We start from the raw sequence: 25,076 nt of genomic DNA on the forward strand, positions 1-25,076 counted from the left end.
TATTTTACAAGGAAGGCAATTAAAATGCATCAGTTTTAATTAATTATTCACTCTATTTGTATTTATAAAACTTTAAATAAAATCTTCATCCATTATTAGTAACAGTCTTTTTTTCTCTTTCTACATTCTTATTTTAAAAGATATTTATCCAAAAAATATAAAAATATTTTCCAGGAACCAAGAGAATTAAAAAAAATTTCATGGGAAGTGGCGAAAATAATAGAATTGGCCTGAAAAGCCATTAATTCTAAATCACATATCGAAATAAGTAACATTTTCCTTTACCTTTTTGGGCATTTGAAAAATTTTTGTTTCAATAGTTCTCAAACCTAGTGTAATAATCACATGTATCTTTTGCTTGCCAGTTATTTCATGTGCTTTACATCTTCTACACAATTTAATTTCTTCATTATAATCATTATACATATTTCTAAGCCAAGTTCTGACAAAGATAGAAATACTTTTTGAAATCACCAGACACCCTTAAAAATTCTTTAGATTTTTGTGATCCAAATTACTTGTTTAAAGTATCCAGGAAATGAAATTGCCATTGTTTAATTTAATATCTGTTTTCAGCTGTTGAGATGGAATTCTCCTTGTAGTTGACTCAAATACTCCAGGTCAGGATATCTCAATGTTCTATGTGATATTTTTGTTTTTTATTTATACTTTTTGGTAGGTGGGTAAAATAATTGGATCTATGGTCTATGTTTTATTATATATATTTATTTAACACTCGCAATCCCATATAGACTTAGGGTTGTCACTGTCATATTCAAATCAAATTTTTTAAAAAGATTTAAATAGCCATTTTTTAAAGAATAATTCATGATTTAATAAATATTTCAATTTTAAAAAATTGTATATTTGAGAAGGATTATATTATTCAAATTTTTACTTAAATTATGTGTAGGAGACCTTTATATACCACCCATAAAAATAATATTGACACACAGGCCCTCTTATTCAACCTCACTATAATTTTTTAATATTTTTCTGTAATTTTTTTAAAAATAGTTTTACTATCTCTACCATCATCTCTTAGTTTGCGTGTTACTAATCTTATTATGGGCAAGATACATCAAAGTCGAAAGTAATATAAACATTGAAATTATTTATAAAAAAATTTTAAAAAATGACATTAGTAAAATTTTATTACAAAAATTATTGATAACCCTCAAGGTTTGAATCTTCTTTACGTTTTATCTATCACGCTAGTCATATTTTTAGCGTTAATAATCTTGTCTATAATCTTCAAACCTCCTTGCACTATGAATAACCATGCCGTTTACTTACCCCGAAGGCCTGGTGTTATAGCTCACAGAGGAGCCCAATACGTAAATTATTTAATTCATAATAAATATATTATTTACTTCTTCACTGGTTTTAAAAGAATAATAGACCTTTGTTTTCTATAAACAACTAAATCATTTTTCTAATTATGAGATGTAAAATTTTGATTAAAATTACCGTTTACATCATAAGCTTCGTGATGGTGACATATAATTTTAAATAAAACGAACTACTAAAATTTAAACTAAATATAATTTTTTAAAAAAGTAATAATTTGAAAAACTTAACTGAATAAATTGTATCTAAAGTTAATTCAAGATATTTATCAAAATAATTCTGATAAATTCAAAGGGGTATATAAATTTTCCTAGAATTCAATGATTTTGATAATTATAAATTTTAGAAAAAATGACAATAACTAAAAATAAATATTCATTAAACCCTTTAAACAATGAAAAGAGCCATAAATTAGCATTTAGGAAGAAAACAGATCCGCCTGATCATCTATATTATATTTTAATATCCAATTCCTTAAATAAAATCATAAATCACAGTACAATTATATACTCAGATATTAACTAATTATTAACAAAAAATTTAGTAAAAGGTCATTCTATGTCAAATCAAACACCTTTCGGCCCATTTCTTCTAATTTCGATAGAAATTTGTAGGCTAGGCATGTTATATATGTTCTATTTATATCAAAAATAAATTTTAGCTCATTAGCAATTATATTACACAAGATAATAGGGATTAAAGGTATAAAATTGGCTTTTTTAAAAACCTTCTATACTGATGTTAAATAATTAGTTTTAAATTAAAAGCTAAATTAGTTCGTATATTGAATCTAATATTAATAACTAAGTCAATAATTGATAATTATGGGAGAAACATCAAACGATTTTTAAAATTTTTATTATCTATTATTCTTTTACTATTTTTCTAATAATTTCTTCAATAATTAGGTAATAATTTAAAAAATATCACGAATAATATGCAAAAACATAGATGATGCTATATGTGAACGTTTTTATCCAATAAAAGGTTTTTTAAAAATCGTTTTAAATCATTTTAATGCATTAAAATTGATTTACGAGGCGTGCATATTGAAATTTTTTTTGATTTTATCGAAATTGAGCCAGAATTATTTCCTGATAAATCCCTTTTCAATAATGTCTATTTTTGCTTCGAGAATTTTAACTATTTATAATTATAAAATATTATTTACTCTGATTTTAGATTTTTTTTTTAATGAATATAAAAATTATGGTTGAATGTTTGTATAGCTTAGCCCCGAAAATACCATATTCTCGTACCACGTGGCTATGAATATGTGCGAATATCGATACTCTAACTCAAACGATGATGCAGGTTAAATTTAATAAATAAAACTGTATATTTTGATGTAGTTGTTAGTTGCACGATGACAAAGAGACACTTACCTTACACATTTCTTATATGTGAATTCGAGAAATCATTGATCTCGAAAATATAAATATATTTTAGGATTATTTTAATCTAATTTTGATTAGTATTGTTTTACGTTTATAAGGTTATAAATTTTACTAAATTAAGGGTACTTATTCACAGTGGCTCCTACACTTTCAGAGCGATGGAAGCAGAATACCCCGCCTGAAAAATACCCCCCCCCCCCTACCATTCCTCCAAAAAAACACTTAATTATTTTATGACCCCCAATCTCAATTATTATTTAAAAAAATATATACTTTAAAAATATTTGTTTTTAAAATTAAAAGACAAAATGGGAAGAGAGAGCGAAGGAATTTATATTTTCGTCAATATTTAATTGATATTCTAGATATCATTTTAAACATCTTTTCCACCATTCCCTTTGATATAAAAAATGATGCTTAATTTAAAAATCTTTTTGATTTATCATTAAATCTTTCATTAAACTGCATTATTATCAAATCAAGTGCAGCATAAAATACATTTAGTTATTGAAGGATTTTATTTAACAGTAAAACCCGATTCCAATTTTCAATGTTTTAAAAGTAGACCGATACCATTTGCATGGGAATTAGAAGGGGTACTGCAACGATTAGAATCTGTGGGAGGTTTTATGAAAACTAAAATTTTCATTACTTCTTCAATTGTACCCGTACACAAAAAGGATGGATCCTTACCAATTTTTGGTAACCTTCGGCAGACCGTTATTGCAAATATTTTAGCTGATCAAATCCAGAATAAACCAGTTATTAGTCACACTAGGTAATGGATCAAAATATGTGGTTGGATTTAAGAAGCGTACTTTCAAATAGCTTTAGATGAAGATGCACAAAAGCTTTTAATGACGAAACATCTTTGAACTTTATAGTTTTACGCTACTTTAGGTTAGAATATCTTTAGTGCCGGCAATATTTCAACAAATAATGGATATAATTAAAAAGACTACCCGACGTTGCGGTATATTTGGACGGTATTATAATTACTGGGGAATTAATAGAGATTCATAAAAGAAACTATAACCGTGGTAAAAACGTTAGAATGAAACGGTATCAAATTATATGTGAAAAGTGTGAATTCTTAGGTCATAAAATGCATGATGTAATAAACTATATAAAAATTTATGAATATAATATATCAAATAAATTAAGTAGGATTTTATAAATTTTCAACGCCGTGCTACCACCTAAAAATCGTCAGGGAGTATATTACTCAGCTTAAATCCATCGCCGGTCTTTTCGGCTTGGCAATTTGCGGCAGTGACTTGAGCCTGAGGCGCCCAGGTCTATTTATTTTACATATTTTCATAAAATAAAAGGAGCCAAAATTTGATTTATTTAGTATATTTAGAAAAAAATTGAATATTTTAAAGAGTTGCTTGAAATGTGATAATATTTTTCTTATATTATTTATGAGAAAAGAATTTAAAAATATTTAAAAGTCACATTCAATCATAATATCTATTTAAGGTGAAATGATTGATTCTGTAATTTTCAGGGTATGAAAATAAACAAAATACACCTAATCATTCTACGTCAAAGATCACCTTCTTCACGAGAAAAGGAAAATTTTGATGTTTCTTGTTTAGCCTATAGTTTACAGTTAGTCATTTTTTTGCATAAGAAATATTTATTACAACATTGTTTCTAGAATAGTTGGTAAATAATATAATAATCAATGTAAATATCGGTTTTATATGAATATCGGAAAGAAAATGTGTGGATCGATACAGCCCTGATATTCTTCTTATTCTAAAACAAAAGATACATTTCTTATAAAATAAATATATCTATCCAGCTTTTTTAATATACCAGTTATATTCAATAGTCAATATAGTATTTATTTGATTAATTAACAAAAAATATTAATATATGTATAAAAGGCAAGTTGGTGGCCCTTGAAACAGACGTGCAAGTTAGTTATGACGGAACTTCATTCCTTCTACACGACCCTTATCTCTACAGAACAACAAACATTCGTTCTAAATTCCCACTATTGTTTCGCAAGTTCGCTTATCTATTCAATTTCACCCTCCAGCTCAAGCTTTTGAACGCCGGTTCGTGGTTTTTAAATGTAAGATTTGATAATTAAAAATTTCTCCCATCCTCGTCTTTACCTCTCCGTGTCAATAATTTTGTAATAGAATATATAATTTTTTTTATTCTTAATTATACTATTTATATTCATATCATTATTAACATTGATATATTAATAATAAATTATGTCCTAGATTTTAAAATCTATATATAAGATTTCGATTAAGCAAATACTGAACATTTTAATCAGTATAAGTTAAATTTCTAATCTAAGTAATTTTGAAAAATAATTCTATTTAGGATTTTAATTAAATGGCTCTTTAATTTTGCTTAAAATATATTTTTTATTTTTTTTAACATTTAGGCAATTAATATATTTAGTACATTAGTAGCTATTATAATAATTTGAGATTAACTCCATATTCATATACTTTATTAATTCAACACTAATATATAACTGCACATATTCATTATTAAATATATTTTCTTTTTTAATTTTTTTTAAAAATATTTTATTTCGATTTAAAAACAATTGCAATTTGCAATAAAAGATATAAACTATATAAAAATAAAATATTGTAATGTATTAAAAAATGAACATTAGTAGGTGCATCTAGGTTAAGGCACCGTGGATTGATATACTATGAAACCTACAAATTTCCATTGAAATTCGTTGACGTAGTTACAAACCTTCATGAGGATCACCTGAAATTTAGCGCATTTTTTGGCCGAGTGCCTTGAAAAAATCCTTTGCTCTGGATCCAAAAGCACCGATTGTGTCAGAAACAATGGGGGTTAGAGTAATATTAGTAATGCTAATGTATTTATTAATTTATCTAATTTCCGCTCGAACTAAGGTATTAGAGCTAAAGGATGGTGCAAACCGATAAACAAATGTGTAATCCCAGGCTAGTGGCTGCTCCATGGAATAAGTGTCATTACGTCGATATTGTCCCCGAGATTAAGACCTGCAGGTTCCAAAGTTGATGGAATATTAGCTGAACGGAGAGTTGCAGAAATAATTTTTAGAGAAATTACAGCATGCAAGATGAGGGTGTGACGATATCACAGCATAAAGAAGACCTATTCCTATCCGAAGAATAATTCCATAATAACAATCATGGTAAAAGAAATACAATCATAATGCTAGAATATTCTTGTTACAACTTCTATAATTTTGAATGACTGCCCTCCATGAACTAGTTCATATTAGATACTGACTCATTGCAGTTTTAAGTTTGGGCTTGTAAGACCCATTTTTGGATACGGTCGCCATCTATAACATCATGCTCAGTACTCAAAATATAGGAATAAACTATACCAATGATATTAATAATTACCTAGACTGACGATTTATTTGGGCCATTCCATTCAAATCAATCAAAAAAGGCACATTTTCGACCGACCCCTTTTAAAATTGTTAAAATTTCTGGAATGTTTGGATTAGGAAAAAAATAAGAAATTCGTTTATTTTAGCTCGCTAGAACACCTGGTTCCCAAGATACAGGGTCTCAAAGGTGCGAAAAATAGTCACTTTCAAATCTGTAAAATTTTTAAAATGCTTATATCTTAAAAACTAGTTGTAGTAGAACTAAATATAATATATCAAATTGTAGGTAAACAAAATCTTTAAGTATCTATCATAAGAAAAAAATAATTTGGCTCCAATTTGAGTCTTCTCCGATTTACTTATATTGCTCCAATGTTTCTAAGTAATAAAGGGAACATGTTATTCGTAATTTAGAACAGAATTTTTTTTAACAATAACTTGTAGTTGTATATAGCGATTCTATTTTATGCAAATAAAAATGCATATTTCTAACATCAATTATTTTTTCCTTTTCATCAATTTTTCTATTAATTTCAACATTTTTTTCCAATATTTTCCATTTATTTTTTCTCCATATATAATAAATTACTCCAATAAGTACAATTAATATCAATCCTAAAGAACTATTATTGTATTTAATGTATATAAAATTTTTTATTGTTTGTTTACGGTTAAACATAGTTAATTTTTTTAAAATTTTTCATTTATATTTCAATTTTTATTTAATTTTTATGCTTATAGCGGTTCTTTTCTAATTGGTATTTATATAAATTTTTTATTTTAATTTTTACATTTGGAATTTCATTTTCTAAATTTGTGTATTATAGGTAGTAATTAGTCGTCTAATATATTTTAAGATTTCTTTAACACACGGCAGTGGCATATCCAGGATTTTCTTTAGGGGGGGGAATTTTTTTTGGGGGGGGGCTTCGCCCCCAAATTCTCTTTACCTGTCGGCCAGCTTTCTCCCGACCTTCGGCCGAGTCTTATGTTTTAGCTATTCTATTAAATTATTCATAATTTAATAATAATTATATTTCTGTTTTTAACTATTATTTACTAATTCGTGCTTATGGATATTACAAGCCTATTTTTTATTATTTGATAGGTATATTATATTTAATAAAGTATTTTTAAATGTAGAGTTGACATAAAGTTTAATGTCAACTTTTTTATAAAATTTGCTTTAAAAACTAGCCTTAGCTTAAATTCTCATACAATATATGTAGAATATAATTTTTTTTATTGAAAATACTAATAGTAGTGTGTATAAAATATTGACTAAAAAATAATTAAAAAAACAAGTTTTTTTTAACTTCTTATCAAATACAATAATATACAAAAATTTTTATTAAATACTATAATTATAATGAGATTTTTAATTTTCGTGGGAATGTTGCCAATTCATCAAGAATTTCGTTTGTCGGAACCAAATATCTGTGGATATTTAACAGAGCTAACCCATTTAGCCGAGATTCGGAAGTAGTACTTCGTAGATATGTTTTCAACCTTCTCAAGTTGGAAAGAGTCTTTTCATTCGTACATGTTGTAATAGGAAAACATGCAAGAATATAAAACAACTTCAAAATATTAGGAAATTGAGCCAAAGTTTCTTTACACCGATTGAGCACATCAATAGCATGCTCAGGTAAAATAGCTAAACGTAGTAAATATTTATACCACAATTCGAATTCACTGATTAAATTTATTTCAGTATCTATATCATAGGAATAAAATTTTGCTAAATATTTAATTTTATTAATAGTGACATTAGAAAACGAAGAAGGATCTTTGGGTAATAAAACTTGAAGATTGCTAAAGACTTGTTTTTTATCTAAAAACCGTACTTTTATTTGCCATAAAAAAGTATCTAAGAATGGGATAAAAATGGATATTTTATAATATTCTTCAGTTGAGCCAATATTTATTTTACATCTCAATAATGACCTTGATGCTAGACGAGGTTTAATTAGTGTTATATCATAAAATTTAGCCTTCGATTTAACGTCTAGATAAATATTATGAAAATAATTATCTACATTCATTCTTATTGTATCTACCTTTTCATATATATTTTCCGCCAAATCAATAACCTGAACCAAATCTAAATTTGGTTTTTGTAAATTTCTACAAAGTAGTGAGCTAAAAATAATTTATTGATGCAACTAGCAGCAATGATAAACTCTGATTGATCAATTGAATTCAATAATGATATCGCTTCTGACGACACATTACTTTTTTTCATGCTCAGCCTTATTTAACTTGTATTTCTATTTCTTCTGTTCTACAAAATGGAAGTAAAAATGAAAAATATTTAAATATAGATATTTATAAAATACTTATTAATTCTAACTCACTAATAATTTTGAATTTAATAAAATAAATATATATAATAAAATAAATTATCGTTTCAACTCTTTGACTAAATATATTTCCAATTTATTAATATTTTTGAATAATATGTTGGAAAATTGATATTCAAATATTGGTAAAATTTTGATTGGGGGGGGGGGGGTAAAATTTTTATTAGCTTATAATGATATTTATGAAAACAGTCAAATTTGCAATGGGGGGGGGTTTCTCCCTTCCCCCCCCCTTTTAAAAACATTCTTGACATTTTAATTATAAAAATACTTTCAAAAATATGTAAATACAACAAATATCGTTTCCTTAGCAAAATCTTTTTTATTGATTTATTATAACATCCAGATGAAACATGATAATTATAAAGATTTTAATCTGAAAAATTAGCAGAAACAATATCACCTACACGAATAGCCATTCAAAATGGTTAATTTCTTTTGTTTGTTTCTGATTTTTAAATATAAATTAAAATTTTTATTTGCTTTAATAAATGATAAAGAAGAATAAGAATCATTTCTTAATTTTGAAAGAGAAATGATAAGAGATTCAACAACAGCCAAAGCTATTGATATGCCTGAATCTAATTTTTGCAAAATATTAGAAATATTTGAACACATTGAGAATAATTTTTGAAATAAAAATAATTGTATCAAATTGTAAAATAATTTGTAAAATCCCATTTTCTTTCTCCACATCTCCGGGGTCCTTAAGATACGAATGGTTGCTGAGAAGGTTCTTTTACCACCTCTTTCGTTTTAACCCATTAATGGTCAAGATTTTTCTAGTGGATAAAAATGCTCAATTTTTCCAAATTATATTGATTAATGCTCAAATATGATATTCTAAAAAAATCAGCCAAAAAAAATAATCCTAAATAGAAAATCTAGCCTGGTGCATATATGCACCGTTAACCATTAAGAGGTTAAAAAAGATAAAAATTATATAAAATACTATAAGATCAAAAAAACAACAAATATCTTTATTCTTTTTTTGTAATTTATAATAAAAACGAGAAAATGTTTATATATTATGAAAATCCTTGAAACATTTAATATGGAGTGCGATTTGACATGTTTGGCACATATATCTTGAGTGCGTATGGCAATATCTGCATCTTCGTCTTTTTCCATCTATAATTTTGGATAAATAATGTCCAGATGAATCAATAGGGTTTTCACACTGTAATGCAAACTGGCTGGCGTGACCTGTACTTGAATTTTTTTCAATTTTTACTGGCGTTCGAAGGAGGTAGTTAGTAACTTTTAGTCTAAATGCAAGCAAACTCTTCTTGTCATCTCGATTCACGAATTTCCAGATTTTCCATGAATTTACCAAAGCTACATCAATAAAATTGGTGAATATTGGCCACCACCATTTTTTTCCTCTTATTTTTATTTTATATGTAGATATTAGATTATCACATAGATCAACTCCACCCATGTGTTTGTTATAAGCAGTTACCATATTTGGCTGAGGAATTTTTATTTTAGAAGATATTTTCTTAGAATACCTTGAAACATTAGAAAGCAAAGAGATAGTGTGGCATGTCGATGCAACGGTCACCACCGAATTATCATTCCGAACTACAAATATTTCGTTTAATTTTTCAAACCTATAATCATAATATCCTCTTTCTTTTTTTGCTACAACCTTTATAGATTCAACTGGGCAATGCTCTATTCTATTGTCCCTCACAGTTCCAGTTGCAAAATATCCCATTTGTTTTAAGTATGACAAGAGTTTAAATGATGTAAAGAAATTATCAAAATATATTTTATGATAATTTGGTTTTTGCAATGCCTTTAATAATTTTATGATTACATTTCCACCTAATCCATATTCATATTTATTTTCGCTTTTTCCTTGATATATATCAAATGAGAATACGTAACCGTCGGAAGAGGCCAATATCCAAGACTTGTATCCGAATCTAATTGGTTTTCCTTTTATGAACATTTTGCAAGAATGTCTTCCTCGATATGGTATCATCTGTTCATCTATTGATAAATGATGTTTAAAAATTCCGAATTGCTGAAATTTATTATTCAATATATTAATGTAAGGCCTAACTTTATAAAATCTATCATGGATATCTATTTTAGTATTGTCTGCCAAATGGATATTATATTTGAAATTTCGAAATTGTAATTGGGTCATTGTATCCCGGATTATTGGAATAGAAATATCGCTGTCATTAGACCAGTACATTCTTTCTTGTGGGAGAGAATGATATCCAGTAAATAATAGAATTCCAATAAATCTCTGAATATCTTGGATGGTTATGCATATGTTAGGTCTATTCATTTGTTTAGCATAAATATTACTTTGTTCTACAATTAGGGAATATAAGTCTTCGTCGAAAATTAAACAAAATATATCTGATGGACTTTTACCATGTAAATCATTTTCAAGTTTTATTACATCTTCCTTTTCTCCATTGAAAGGGCTTGAAGAATATATTGCATCCGTTTTTCTCCATTTTAAATTGTGAGAAATTCGAGAATAGCTTCTTGTAGAATATGGTTCTGGAAGGTCGTCATCAACTGAATTATGAATCTCCAATTCTCCAGCTGTATCTGAAGGCAAAACTCCGACATTTGTTAAGTCATTTTCATCGAAATCTTCTTCATCACTAACTGCAGAGGGGTTTGGCGGAATTATAACCATATCTCTTTCTTCAATTGGTTCCTCTTCAAAAAGTTGAGCAAGCGCTTGTTCAATTGTTAGAAAACGTTTCATTAAAAAAATTTATTAAAAATTAAATATCTAGACAAATTATTTTCGTAGAATCTTGATTTTTTTATTAGTCATCTATTATTTTGATAATTTTGATTGAATTGACAAAACAGGTGCATAATATTTTATATAAATAAAATAAAATCTTCAGAAAGGAAGAGGCTAAAAATAATTTTAAACTTTTGAATATTTATGAACCTAATAATTTCATAAAATTTGATCGGGATAAAAAATTATAATAGGAACAATATATTATTCGATTTAATCTCAGGGGAAAAAAATTTTTTTAAATTATTTTCAAAAGGTCTTTTTTGGGTATAAAATTTTTTTTAAAAATTCTTAAGGGGCTCGAGCCACCCACCCCTCCCCTTCCCACCCTTAGTGACGGTAGTGGTTTTAAGTATAATATAAAAAATTATAATTCATTATGTTAAATTTCATTTGTTTGAATTTTTTTAAATAATATATACTGCTAGATGGTTAACGGTGCATATATGCACCAGTCAACTTTATGTGGTTACCTACTAAAATATTAATTATTTAAAAATTCAAAAATGATTGATAAATATTGATATATCTATAAAGAATATATACACACTAGTTTTCATCGAAATAATTTTATAATATGCTCGTGAGATCACTTAGAAAATTTTGCATTTTAGACCTCATAAATTCGCAAAGTTTGAGGGTTTCTTAGGGGCATAAAAAAATATTTTTTTCATATTTTTCTTTTCCAGTTTTGAAGTACAATGTCTGAACTATATAAAAATCTTTTTTATTAATTTTAAAAAAAAAACTACTATGTTAAAATAAGGTATATAGGAGGTGGTGCATATATGCACCGTTAACCAGTAACGGGTTAATATGGCATCCCCAGTGTGTGGAACTAAATGTAATTGCAAATCAATAAATTTGTTATGATGGATAATAGGACTTGAAAAGAAAGTATGGAGGCACGAAGCTAGCGTCGGTGGGGGTTGAGAAATCCCTCCTCCTCCCCATAGCAATTTATTTTGAAAAAATATTAAAGGACTCAGGCATATATCCAACGGGGTGGGGGTAGGAGAGGGGAATAAATCTCATACCCCATAGAAAGAATTTTTGAAAATATATAAAAGGGTTTCATGAATTGTGAATTGCAAAGGATTCTATTTCAATTAGGTTATATTCTATTCTAGATATTGAATTAAAATTAATTTAAATATTTATTTCTTGGTATATTAATATTTCATCTCACGAAAGTTTAAAATTGATTATTTCTTAAATCTTAAACACTGATATATATAAGAAATTTTACCATCCAAAAAAAATTATTTTTAATTTATATCTACTAATAACTATAATTAGAAAATTTCTAGAGTGTATGAAATGTTCAGATATCCAAATAGACAGAATTTGCTGAATATAATTATTTCTAAGACTTCTTATGCTATAGGAAAAAAGAAGCTGCAAAAACCTGCACGACAAGATGTAGCTTTCGACATCAAGCTGTTACAACATTTTGGATCTAGAAGGGCCCATTTGGTATGCTCTTAGAGAAACATCAGAATCACCTGAAAATATTTCATCAGCTGATACATTATTAGATTTAATATGACTGCTGATTTTTTCCTTTAATGTATTAATAAATTATTTATTACACAACAATTTTATGCAATATTTTTTAAAAAAATGGATTTGGCAGAAGTTATGAAAATCGCGAATATTATTATATTATAACTCCAAGAGATAATATTGACCAGGAATTTCTAGAGATTTATATGATTGTTGAGATGAAAGCGAAATTATAAGATTTTGATATTAACAAGCCTCGACTTTACCGACAAACAAATCGTTCCAATATTAACGTGGAATCAATTGATAATAAATTTTTATTCCACTTTTGAATATTTTGACTCAAATCAATGAACTATTTGTGATTTATCAAATGACTATCCAATTTACATACCATATCTCATAACTCCCTCTGATGAGGATATATCAAATCTTGATATTGAATTAAATATTTAGCTAAATTTTATTCAGAGGATATATTTATATCTGAGGGCCAATTAATTTCAGAATTTAAATGGTATGGCAGATTCATTTTTGTAGATAATCCACCAAGAAATACAGTGGAAGTATTGTTTGACAATTATATCAGTTAGTAAATTAGTACACAAATGAGAGGACCTTTTCTTCATTACAGAGAATAAAAACCTATATCAAAAGTACGACATCTTAAAATTGATTGAGACTAGCTTTACTCATCGAGATCTAATCCCTAACACAGAACAAATATTAAAAAAATTGGCGCAATCGCAAAGAAGATTAAATTTTTATTTATGTAGGATATTTTTATCAACTTTTTAATATCTATTATAAAACGTTTAATTTTTTATTTATTGTGATATACATACCGGTTTATATGGCTATAATAATTTTTAACCGTATTATATTCGCTCTTAATATTTTATATTTTCCAATATTTGTTCAAAATTTCATATAATCAAATATGATTGGTTCTAATAAATCTTATATGATGATTAACTCAATATATTTATATTTTATATGATAATTAATTCTAATAAATTTTTAATGTTCCAAAAAAAAATTGTGTGTCAATTATTTGTGATGCTAAGTAAAAGATTTTTGTTTAGGTGAGCAATAATATGTATTTTCTATTTGACAATAAAATAACCTGTCAATTATTTGTGATGCTAACTAATTTAAGATTGTTTTTGCTGCTTAGAGTATTTGGTTTTTTTAATTTAAGTGGGAACTAATGTGCATATACTATTGCTTTATTCAAATCCCTCACATTCTCAATGTCAGATTTTACTTCTCTTTTTTTATTAACTAATTTAAATAAATATAATTTAAAATTTATAAAACTTACTATATTTAAAATGACATTGTTGGTCAGCATTTTAGGTTTATTATTATTAAGCGGTTGAAATAAAGATTTTCGGATGTCTCTGAATTTCATATTAGAAGAGTAATATTCAATTTAGTGGTAAATTTGTTATGTAATACTTAATACTACGCTCACACAGCAAAATATTAAATTTTATTTTTAATTAATAAATAATTCTATTTATTTTTATTTAATTAGGATTGTTATATAAAATTTCGAAAGAAATATTAAATCAAAATAATTTCTAAAAAAAAATCAATCGATAAAAAATGTACACTCTGGCTTGCCCGGATAGCATATCCCTTATTCCTTGCACGAATGGTCTCCCACTGACCTGGGACTACACTTGCATTGATTTTGCTGAAATCTAATCTCATTTTCTGCCATCAAAAAGGCGGAAGTTGTTTAAAAAAAATATGCTGACTTCACGAACACAGTTTTTAACAATAGTCACTTACACAATAGGATGTTGGGAAAGGAGGCTCTCAATTTTATCAAAGCTAAAAAAGGTGACTCATTACAGATGATCCCAACGAAGTAATCTATTTTCTCCAGCATATTTCTCTCGAAATCTGCTGGAAATATGCCAATTCAATTTCTTGAGCATTCACTACTTTCTAGGATGACACGTTTCTCTTTTAAGGTTTTTTAAAATATTTTTTATATAAAATTTTATATATATTTTTTTTATATAATTTTTAATATATTTTTTTTTAAATTATGCGATTATTAAAAATTGAAAATAAAATAGATATTACCAATAAAAAATAAAATTTCGTTCAAGGAGCTGTTTATATTTCTCAGGGGGTTTGAGCCCCTGTGCGCCCTTTCCTAATGACCTTTCTGGTATTTACACTTATTATTGCAGTTACATGAATGAATTATCAGTCTAAGTTAATAATAAATATTATCATTGAATTATATTTAATTCTTAAAAGATTTTAAGGCATTTAATTTTTTAAGGATATTTTTTGACATTTTAAAAATTATTATTAATTATTCTTGTCATTCCTTCTTTTCGGTCTTTCTTGAAAGACAGGGCAGGACTCTTCCAAGTCCTGTCCAAGATTCACGAATTATATATGGAAAATAATTTTTTTTTTAAATTTCCAAAGAAAGATCCCTTTAGCAATGCTTATCGTCTACCACCTCAAGCTTCTGCCTTGTTATCCGCTGAAAACCTGCCTTTATTTTCGGAGTTTCTTCGCTTAGCCAAATTATACGATAAAAATATCATTTTTGATGCCAAATTTCCAGAAGAGTGCGTTGAGATGATCGAAATTATAGATTGGTCAAAATTGCATGCCAATTGTTGTAGCCAGAAAACCCTATTGCCATGGAGTCTTAATCCTAGATTCAAATATTTGATGGTGAGCTATAATTTGGTATGAAAGTATTATAATCGCAATTTTTTATGAATGGTATGAATATTGAACAGCAGAGACCTGCAGATGTGCTATTTGCACGACCAGGCCCGGATTTAAAAAAATTATTTCGGCCATGGTCTATAAATTTTTTTTACGGCCTTGGTTTTAAAAAAATACTTTTTGGCATTTTACGGATCGTTTTTAAGCGAATATGAAATCCATATATAATAACTGCAAATTATTTTATCTCCCCATTTGTCGTAAAAGTCTATTCGACTAGTCGATTAATTCCCTTATTTGCTGTTCCTTATTTAATTTAATATAGTCATTTATATAAATATCAGTTTTGCGCTCCCTTTGGCAACATACGTGATTGTCTGAATTAAAGAGATAAAATGATTTTTATCTAAAATTAATTTTTCCCTTTAAAAGTATACTATAATATTGAGGGTGAGCCATTCCACCTCAAATCTATTACGATTCGGCCGACTCGTTTTAAAATTGTTAAAAATTTCTGGAAATATTTAGATAGGTAAAAAAAAATGAGGAAGCCGTTTATTTTAGCTAACTAGCACACCTGGTTCTCGAGATATATGGGCTCATAGGTACAAAAAAGAGCCACTTTGGAATCTGAAATTTTTTTTAAATGCTTATCTCAAAAACTATTTATAGTAAAAAAAAATAATATATCATATTGTAGGTAAAAAAATCTCTTAAGGGCTTATCAAAAAACAATAAAAATTGGCGCTAATTTGAGTCTGTAACTTTCGGTTTACCTATATTGCTTTACCTGTATTTTTGAGCAAAAAGGGGAGCTTGTTTATTTTTTTTGCTTTTTATTTATACCCATTTATAAATATATATACGATGTCAAAATCTTGGCGACGCTATCGACTTCCGAAATATACATTTTTACCAAAAATTGGAAAAAAATATTATTCGAAAAATGAAAATATTGACACGTTTATAAGAAATGTGATAAAATTTTCCAGTTCTGCCCCCCCCCTCCCCCACCCATCATCCTTAAAAAGTTTTACATTTTTTAGATCTCTACTTTGCTACTATAGCGAATGACTAATCAGCTCGATAATGTATAACGCTGCAGTATAAAAAAAATTTTATTAGGCATATTATCGATTATATTTTACGAGCATATTATTTTACAAATAAACTGTTTAAAACGATCTCACATTCTGCATAATATTTTTAACTTGCCCGTTCAGATTAATTTTAAATAGTTCAAACCGCCTGCAGCTTATTATATCATCTATCTACCAATAACATTCGGAATTTGAAGAGTGCAAAAACTTATATTCTAGGTGTAGATCAATTAAAATTTTATTCTATTAAATAATTTAGGTAATGGGCTAAAAAGTTGTTTTCAAATGTAAAATATCAAAATGTTGCAACCCATTTAATCTACAGAGACATGCTTATCGCAAGAATCTAAGAACGATTCTACCCTGGATGACCCAAAAAATTTACCAATCAATTTAGATTGTTGTTATGCTCTTCATGCCGGCAAAAATTAGCAAACATTCCTTATACTTCAAATGACAATGTATATATTGATTCTTCCCCTCATATAATTAATCAAGAGGCTATTGATAACATTAATATATCTACAATCAATAGGGGAATTTCCCATTAAAAGAAAATGCTTATGTGAAAAGAAATATACAAAGAAAAAAATATCTAGTGTAAAAAAAGTTTTAACGACTAAAATTATACCATTATCTTCATCAAATGATGAAAAATTCTATGAAATTCTAGATATCTTAAAAATAAATTTCCCACAAATGTCGATTACAAATAAATATAGATTATTAACATTATTACCATCAAATTAGACAGTAAGAACAATTGTAAAAGAATTTAATATTTCATGTCATATGGCGTTAAAATTAAAAGGTTTGATAAAAGAAAAAGTGTTTTTTTTCAACGCCGAATCCTAAACCCGGTAAGACAATAGATGCCGTCACCGTTGCTATTGTCAAAACTTTTTATAGCAATTATGAATATAGTAGATCGATGCCTGAGAAATGGGATTTTCCTTTTATAATAAAAAATAGCTAAAAGATTCAAGTCCAAAAAAAATTAATTTTAATTTAAGAGAATTAATCTTTAAGTTAAAGATATTCATTCAAATATCAAAATTGGATTCTCTAAATTTTGTGATCATCGTCCCAAGAATTATGTATTTATTGGCAGTAGTGGTACCCATTCAATATGTGTTTGCTCCATTCATCAAAACACAAAATTAATGCTGATGAGTTTGCCCAAAATTACCTTAAATGAAGATTTAATTAAAATTACATATAAGGATATATTGCCAAAAATAATTTGTAACGCAGCATTATCAAAATGCTTTTTTGGTGATTATGCTCAATGCCCTGGATATTTTTATTTAAAGGCCATGATAAGTGAAATATTATATTCAAGTGATATCGAATATATTACTTACAAGCAATGGGTAACTACAGATCGTACAGATCTTTCAACTATCCTTCATCAGCCTCCAATTTTTTTAAAAACACTTTTCGAAAAGCTAAATATTTACTATTACACTCATTCATAACAAATCAGCAAACAATATTCATGAATTCTCTTAAAATTAATTTAAATGAAGGAGAATATATCGTTCAGGCAAATTTTGCCGAAAATTATGCCAGTGGGGTTCAAGATGAAGTACAGGGGTTTCACTGGAATAAATTTCAAGTTACCATTCATCCTTTTGTAATTTATTACAAGTCACTTAATAATTTAAACGATTTTAGTTTCGTAATAATATCTGAATCTCTCGTTTATAATACAATTGCCGTTCATTTATTCCAAAAATATTTAGTTCACTACTTAACAGAAATTTCAATGCCGACCAAAATAATTTTTTATAACACAGGAATCTTTTTTGCTTTTAATTTGATTTAATATCACCTAAAATAATGATTAGTTGATTAATTAATTTGAAAAATATTAGAAACGTTTTCCTAATAATCGAAAAAATGGAATTAGGAAATTGATAAGTGAATTAATGTGACAATTTTTTAATTATTTTATATAATGATTGCGTTTAAAATGCTTTAAAATATTTGGCCCGGCCTGGGTATTTTTAAAGGCCCGGCGCGGGTATATTTAAAAAATATACGGCCTGGCCCTTGTACCCGGGCCGAGCCTGCAGATCTCTAATATATCTTTTCCTCAACCGTGGGGACGCAATCGGATAGTATTATTTTAGAATTGCGAGATATTATATTTAAAACTTCGTTTAATTTGGCATCTAATGTGTCCTGCAATTCACATTGTCATACAAAAAATAATTTATGTCAAAATAAATGATTCATTTATATTTATATAGAATTATATAGTAATAAAAAATGTGTATTGTAAATATTGTTTTTTCTATTATGAAGATATAGTCTTATAGGGAAGGCTTGCTACCAGATATCCATTAATAATATGGCGTAAAAATGTATTTTAACATAATATTAAGTTGCGTATAAAGTTGGGGGGAGGGGGGGAAGTAAAAAATTCCCACCCATTTTACCAAATATGTCTGATTTGGTAAATATTATTTAAAAATAATTAAGAATATACCACTATGTCACAAAAATATTAAAAATAACGACCTTATAAAATTTGTGAGAAATTTTTTTTATTTCGTTTATAAATATATTCATGAAAATGTATTTAGTGATAGATATACATCTCAATAGCTCTAACTTGTAATTTTAGATAGTTCACTAAAGTGAATAAATATTTAAAATATATTTACTCACAGAATTGAAATAAATAAGTCAAAGATATTATAGTTAGTTGATATACAAATAACCGATGCAGGATTTTATATTTAAATATTTCGCAGTTAATATTTTAGAAAAAAATAGATTAATCCTAAAAATATTTTATTTATACATCGGTCTACTATTATAAATTATGTTAAAAAACATTTCCGGCTGCTATGAGGATTAAGGTGTAATCGTAATAGTAAAATTTTTTATCATTTGAGGACATTAATGTATTCATGCTGAAATCTCGAGATTAATCAAATCAAGGCATTGACCATTTACAGGAAAATAATTCATCTTTAATTTTCAATATATAAATAATAGCGAATTTAGGAATTTTAATGTTAATATTCCTGTTAGTGTCTATATAATATAAAACATATCTAAACTGAAATTTTAATTTAACACGTTTACTAAACATATTTTTACCTATTTACTTTAAAAAAACTAAAAAATGTTCAAAAATAACGATTATGACAATTGTCACTTTTCCATAGTACATCTACACTGAAATATTAATTTAACACGTTTACTAAACATATTTTTACCTATTTACTTTAAAAAAATTAAAAAATGTTCAAAAATAACGATTATGACTATTGTCACTTTTCCATAGTACATCTTCACTGAAATATTAATTTAACATTTTTACAAAACATAATTTTAACTATTTACTTTAAAAAAAATCAAAAAAGTTCAAAAATAACGATTATGACAATTGTCACTTTTCCATAGTACATCTTCACTGAAATATTAATTTAACATGTTTACAAAACATATTTTTACCTATTTACTTTAAAAAAACTAAAAAATGTTCAAAAATAACGATTATGACAATTGTCACTTTTCCATAGTACATCTTCACTGAAATATTAATTTAACATTTTTACAAAACATAATTTTAACTATTTACTTTAAAAAAAATCAAAAAAGTTCAAAAATAACGATTATGACAATTGTCACTTTTCCATAGTACATCTTCACTGAAATATTAATTTAACATGTTTACAAAACATATTTTTACCTATTTACTTTAAAAAAACTAAAAAATGTTCAAAAATAACGATTATGACAATTGTCACTTTTCCATAGTACATCTTCACTGAAATATTAATTTAACATTTTTACTAAACATAATTTTAACTATTTACTTTAAAAAAAATCAAAAAAGTTCAAAAATAACGATTATGACAATTGACACTTTTCCATAGTACATCTTCACTGAAATATTAATTTAACCCGTTTACAAAACATATTTTTACCTGTTTACTTTAAAAAAATTAAAAAATGTTCAAAAATAACGATTATGACAATTGACACTTTTCCATAGTACATCTTCACTGAAATATTAATTTTCACGTTTACTAAACATATTTTTACCTATTTACTTAAAAAAAACTAAAAAATGTTCAAAAATAACGATTTGACATTTTTCCATAGTACATCTTCACTGAAATATTAATTTAACACGTTTACTAAACATATTTTTACCTATTTACCTAAAAAACTAAAAAATGTTCAAAAATAACGATTATGACAATTAACACTTTTCCATAGTACATCTTCACTGAAATATTAATTTAACACGTATACTAAACATATTTTTACCTATTTACTTAAAAAAAACTAAAAAATGTTCAAAAATAACGATTATGACAATTGTCACTTTTCCATAGTACATCTTCACTGAAATATTAATTTAACACGTTTACTAAACATATTTTTACCTATTTACTTTAAAAAAATTAAAAAATGTTCAAAAATAACGATTATGACTATTGTCACTTTTCCATAGTACATCTTCACTGAAATATTAATTTAACATTTTTACAAAACATAATTTTAACTATTTACTTTAAAAAAAATCAAAAAAGTTCAAAAATAACGATTATGACAATTGTCACTTTTCCATAGTACATCTTCACTGAAATATTAATTTAACATGTTTACAAAACATATTTTTACCTATTTACTTAAAAAAAACTAAAAAATGTTCAAAAATAACGATTATGACAATTGACACTTTTCCATAGTACATCTTCACTGAAATATTAATTTAACACGTTTACTAATATTTTTACCTATTTACTTAAAAAAAACTAAAAAATGTTCAAAAATAACGATTATGACAATTGACACTTTTCCATAGTACATCTTCACTGAAATATTAATTTAACACGTTTACTAAACATAATTTTACCTATTTACTTAAAAAAAACTAAAAAATGTTCAAAAATAACGATTATGACAATTGTCACTTTTCCATAGTACATCTTCACTGAAATATTAATTTAACACGTTTACTAAACATATTTTTACCTATTTACTTAAAAAAAACTAAAAAAATTTTAAAAATAACGATCATGACAATTGCCACTTTTCCATAGTACATCTTCACTGAAATATTAATTTAACATTTTTACAAAACATAATATTACCTATTTACTTTAAAAAAACTAAAAAATGTTCAAAAATAACGATTATGACAATTGTCACTTTTCTATAATACATCTTCAATGAAAATTGCTTTTAAAAATTTAAAAAAGTTCAAAAATTACGATTATACCTTTTGTCACTTTTACCTATAAAATTAGGAATCAAAAGATATAAAACAGAAAAAATTACGTTAAAAATAAATTATATAAAAATCATTTAAAAAATATATCAATCAAAAAATATATTTAAAAAAATTATGACAAATTAAAATATCTTATCTCTAAAAAAAAATATCAATCAAAAAATATATTTAAATAAATAATAATAACACAAATAAAAAAAAATTTAGCTATCAAAAAATATATCAAGAAAAAATTTACGTGAAAAAAAATACATAAAAAACCATTATATTAAAAAATATCAATCAAAAAATATATAAAAAAATAATATAACAAATTAAAATATATTATCTAAAAATTATTTTAAAAAAAATATCAATCAAAAAATATATTTAAAAAAATAATATAACACAAAAAATAAAAAAAAATTTAGATATCAAAAAATATATCAAGAAAAAATTTACGTGAAAAATAAATACATAAAAAACCATTATATTAAAAAATATCAATCAAAAAATATATAAAAAAATAATATAACAAATTAAAATATATTATCTAAAATTATTTAAAAAAAAATATCAATCAAAAAATATATTTAAAAAAATAATATAACACAAAAAATAAAAAAAAATTTAGCTATCAAAAAATATATAAAGAAAAAATTTACGTGAAAAATAAATACATAAAAAACCATTATAATAAAAAATATCAATCAAAAAATATATAAAAAAATAATATAACAAATTAAAATATATTATCTAAAAATTATTTTAAAAAAAATATCAATCAAAAAATATATTTAAAAAAATAATATAACACAAAAAATAAAATAGATATCAAAAAATATAACAAGAAAAAATTTACGTGAAAAATAAATACATAAAAAACCATTATATTAAAAAATATCAATCAAAAAATATATAAATAAATAATATAACAAATTAAAATATATTATCTAAAAATATTTTAAAAAAAATATCAATCAAAAAATATATTTAAAAAAATAATATAACACAAAAAATAAAAAAAAATTTAGCTATCAAAAAATATATAAAGAAAAAATTTACGTGAAAAATAAATACATAAAAAACCATTATAATAAAAAATATCAATCAAAAAATATATAAAAAAATAATATAACAAATTAAAATATATTATCTAAAAATTATTTTAAAATAAATATCAATCAAAAAATATATTTAAAAAAATAATATAACACAAAAAATAAAATAGATATCAAAAAATATAACAAGAAAAAATTTACGTGAAAAATAAATACATAAAAAACCATTATATTAAAAAATATCAATCAAAAAATATATAAATAAATAATATAACAAATTAAAATATATTATCTAAAAAATTTAAAAAAAAATATCAATCAAAAAAAATATTTAAAAAAAATAATATAACAAATTAAAATATATTACTTAAAAAATAATATAAACCAAAAAACAAAAAAAAATTAGCTATCATTTGTTATATTATCTTTTTATATATATTTTTTGATTGATATTTTTTTTTTATATATTATAATTTGTTATATATTTTTTTTGATAGATATTTTTTTTTAATATAATTATTTTTTTATATATTTTTTTTGATTGATATTTTTTTTTTAATATAATTTTTTTTATATATTTTTATTTTAATATAATTACTTTTTTATATATTTATTTTTTACGTAGATTTTTTTTGATAGATAATTTTTTTTTGTTTTTTGGTTTATATTATTAAATAAAACTTTAGAGGTAATATATTTTAATTTGTTATATTATTTTTTTAAATATATTTTTTTTGATATTTTTTTTAAGTATATTGAAATAATATATTATAATTTGTTATATTATTTTTTTACATATTTTTTTTGATTGATATATTTATTTTATATCAAAAAATAAATTAATATTAAATAAATAATAAATTAATATTAAATAAATAATAAATTAATCTTAAATAAATAATAAATTTATAAATTGTAAAATAGAACACATTGCCGAAATCTCACATTTACATTGCCTACCACTACATCACATTGCTGAAAATTTATTGACGCTAACATATATAAAAAAAGATAATATAATGGCGTTATATTCAAAAATTATAATAATATAATATTTTTAATAAAAATATCAATTGTATTGGGATCAAAATTAAAAAATCAATTGAGTATAACCAATATGATGTCCTGGGGAGATATGTAAGCAGGCAGCCCATACAGATATGATTATTATTAATAGGATGCTATATTGTAAAATAAACATATTTAAAATTTTATACAAACTATTACAAAAACATATCTCTTATTTTTATCGTATTCTATTTTGCGCTTATTAATAGAAATTCCTGAGGCCATATAATTTGTAGATATATCCTTTCACTGTTGTGGATCTACTATCTTTATTTTTTTTGATCATTTAAGAAAATGGCCAAGTAAAATATATTACTGCTCTGACGGATCAGCTGCACAATAAAAAAATTTTTTTTATAAATCTGTGTTATCATAAATCAGATTTTAGTGTAGCAGCTGAATGACATTTTTCAGCTACATTTCATGGAAAAGTTCATATGACGGGCTTAGCGGAACATTAAAAATATTAGCAGCACGTTCAAGCCTTCAGCGCACCAGTTCTGGACACATTTTAACACCAGTTGATTTATATCAGTTTGCAAAACAAAACATGTTGTCAGTAAATTTTACATAATAACCAACGAATAATACAATTTAGAAGAGATTAAACTACGAGAAAAATTCAATTTAGCTCGCCCCATACCAGGAACTCGGGAAATATATGCTGTATTTCCTTTGAGTTTAAGTAAACTTAAATCAAAAATATATTCATATGCAGAGGACTTTCAAATTAACAATATCTCAAATGCCGATAATTTGTCTTTGCTGATATTAAAGGATTCCTAACATGTGTTTATGATGATTTTTGGTAGTTAACCACAGTACTAAAAAAGAATGAAATTACTGAGAAGATATATTTTTCCTTTTACATCCCCATGGACCATCACCATCCTTCTTTTAACCCACAAATGTGGAAAGATATGATTGCACATTAATCAAATAATAACGATAGTAGATCCTATAACAGTGACAGGACATACCTACAAATTATCACCTCAGGAAATTCTATTAATAAGCTAAAAATGGGAAAGATTAAAGCAAGAGGTTTTTTTATAATTGTTTGTATATAAAATTTTAAAATATTTTTTTTTTCTCTTTGGCTTTCACTTTTTCTGG

The 25,076-nt window shown here is 25.1% G+C and overlaps 1 protein-coding gene across 6 annotated transcripts in view; it reads left to right on the forward strand.

Moving 5' to 3' along the window:
* LOC135931307 (glycerophosphodiester phosphodiesterase domain-containing protein 5-like) overlaps positions 1-25,076 on the forward strand; it is a 47,376-nt gene that overhangs the window by 2,119 nt on the left and 20,181 nt on the right. For 5 of the 6 annotated variants that reach the window (XR_010573009.1, XR_010573008.1, XR_010573010.1 and 2 more), the window contains exons 3-7: positions 1,018-1,093; positions 1,183-1,337; positions 2,580-2,664; positions 4,643-4,833; positions 15,238-15,507. Coding sequence is in view for 3 of the 6 variants with exons in the window: in XM_065468323.1 (XP_065324395.1) it covers positions 1,018-1,093; positions 1,183-1,337; positions 2,580-2,664; positions 4,643-4,833; positions 15,238-15,507 (777 nt within the window). In the remaining 3 variants the exon portion in view is untranslated. The remainder of the gene's footprint in view (positions 1-1,017; positions 1,094-1,182; positions 1,338-2,579; positions 2,665-4,642; positions 4,834-15,237; positions 15,508-25,076) is intronic. The other variant, XM_065468325.1, reaches the window with a different exon arrangement.

Source organism: Gordionus sp. m RMFG-2023, chromosome 1 (assembly GCF_954871325.1).
Source record: "Gordionus sp. m RMFG-2023 chromosome 1, tfGorSpeb1-WG-v2, whole genome shotgun sequence".
Classification (NCBI taxonomy): domain Eukaryota; kingdom Metazoa; phylum Nematomorpha; class Gordioida; order Chordodea; family Parachordodidae; genus Gordionus; species Gordionus sp. m RMFG-2023.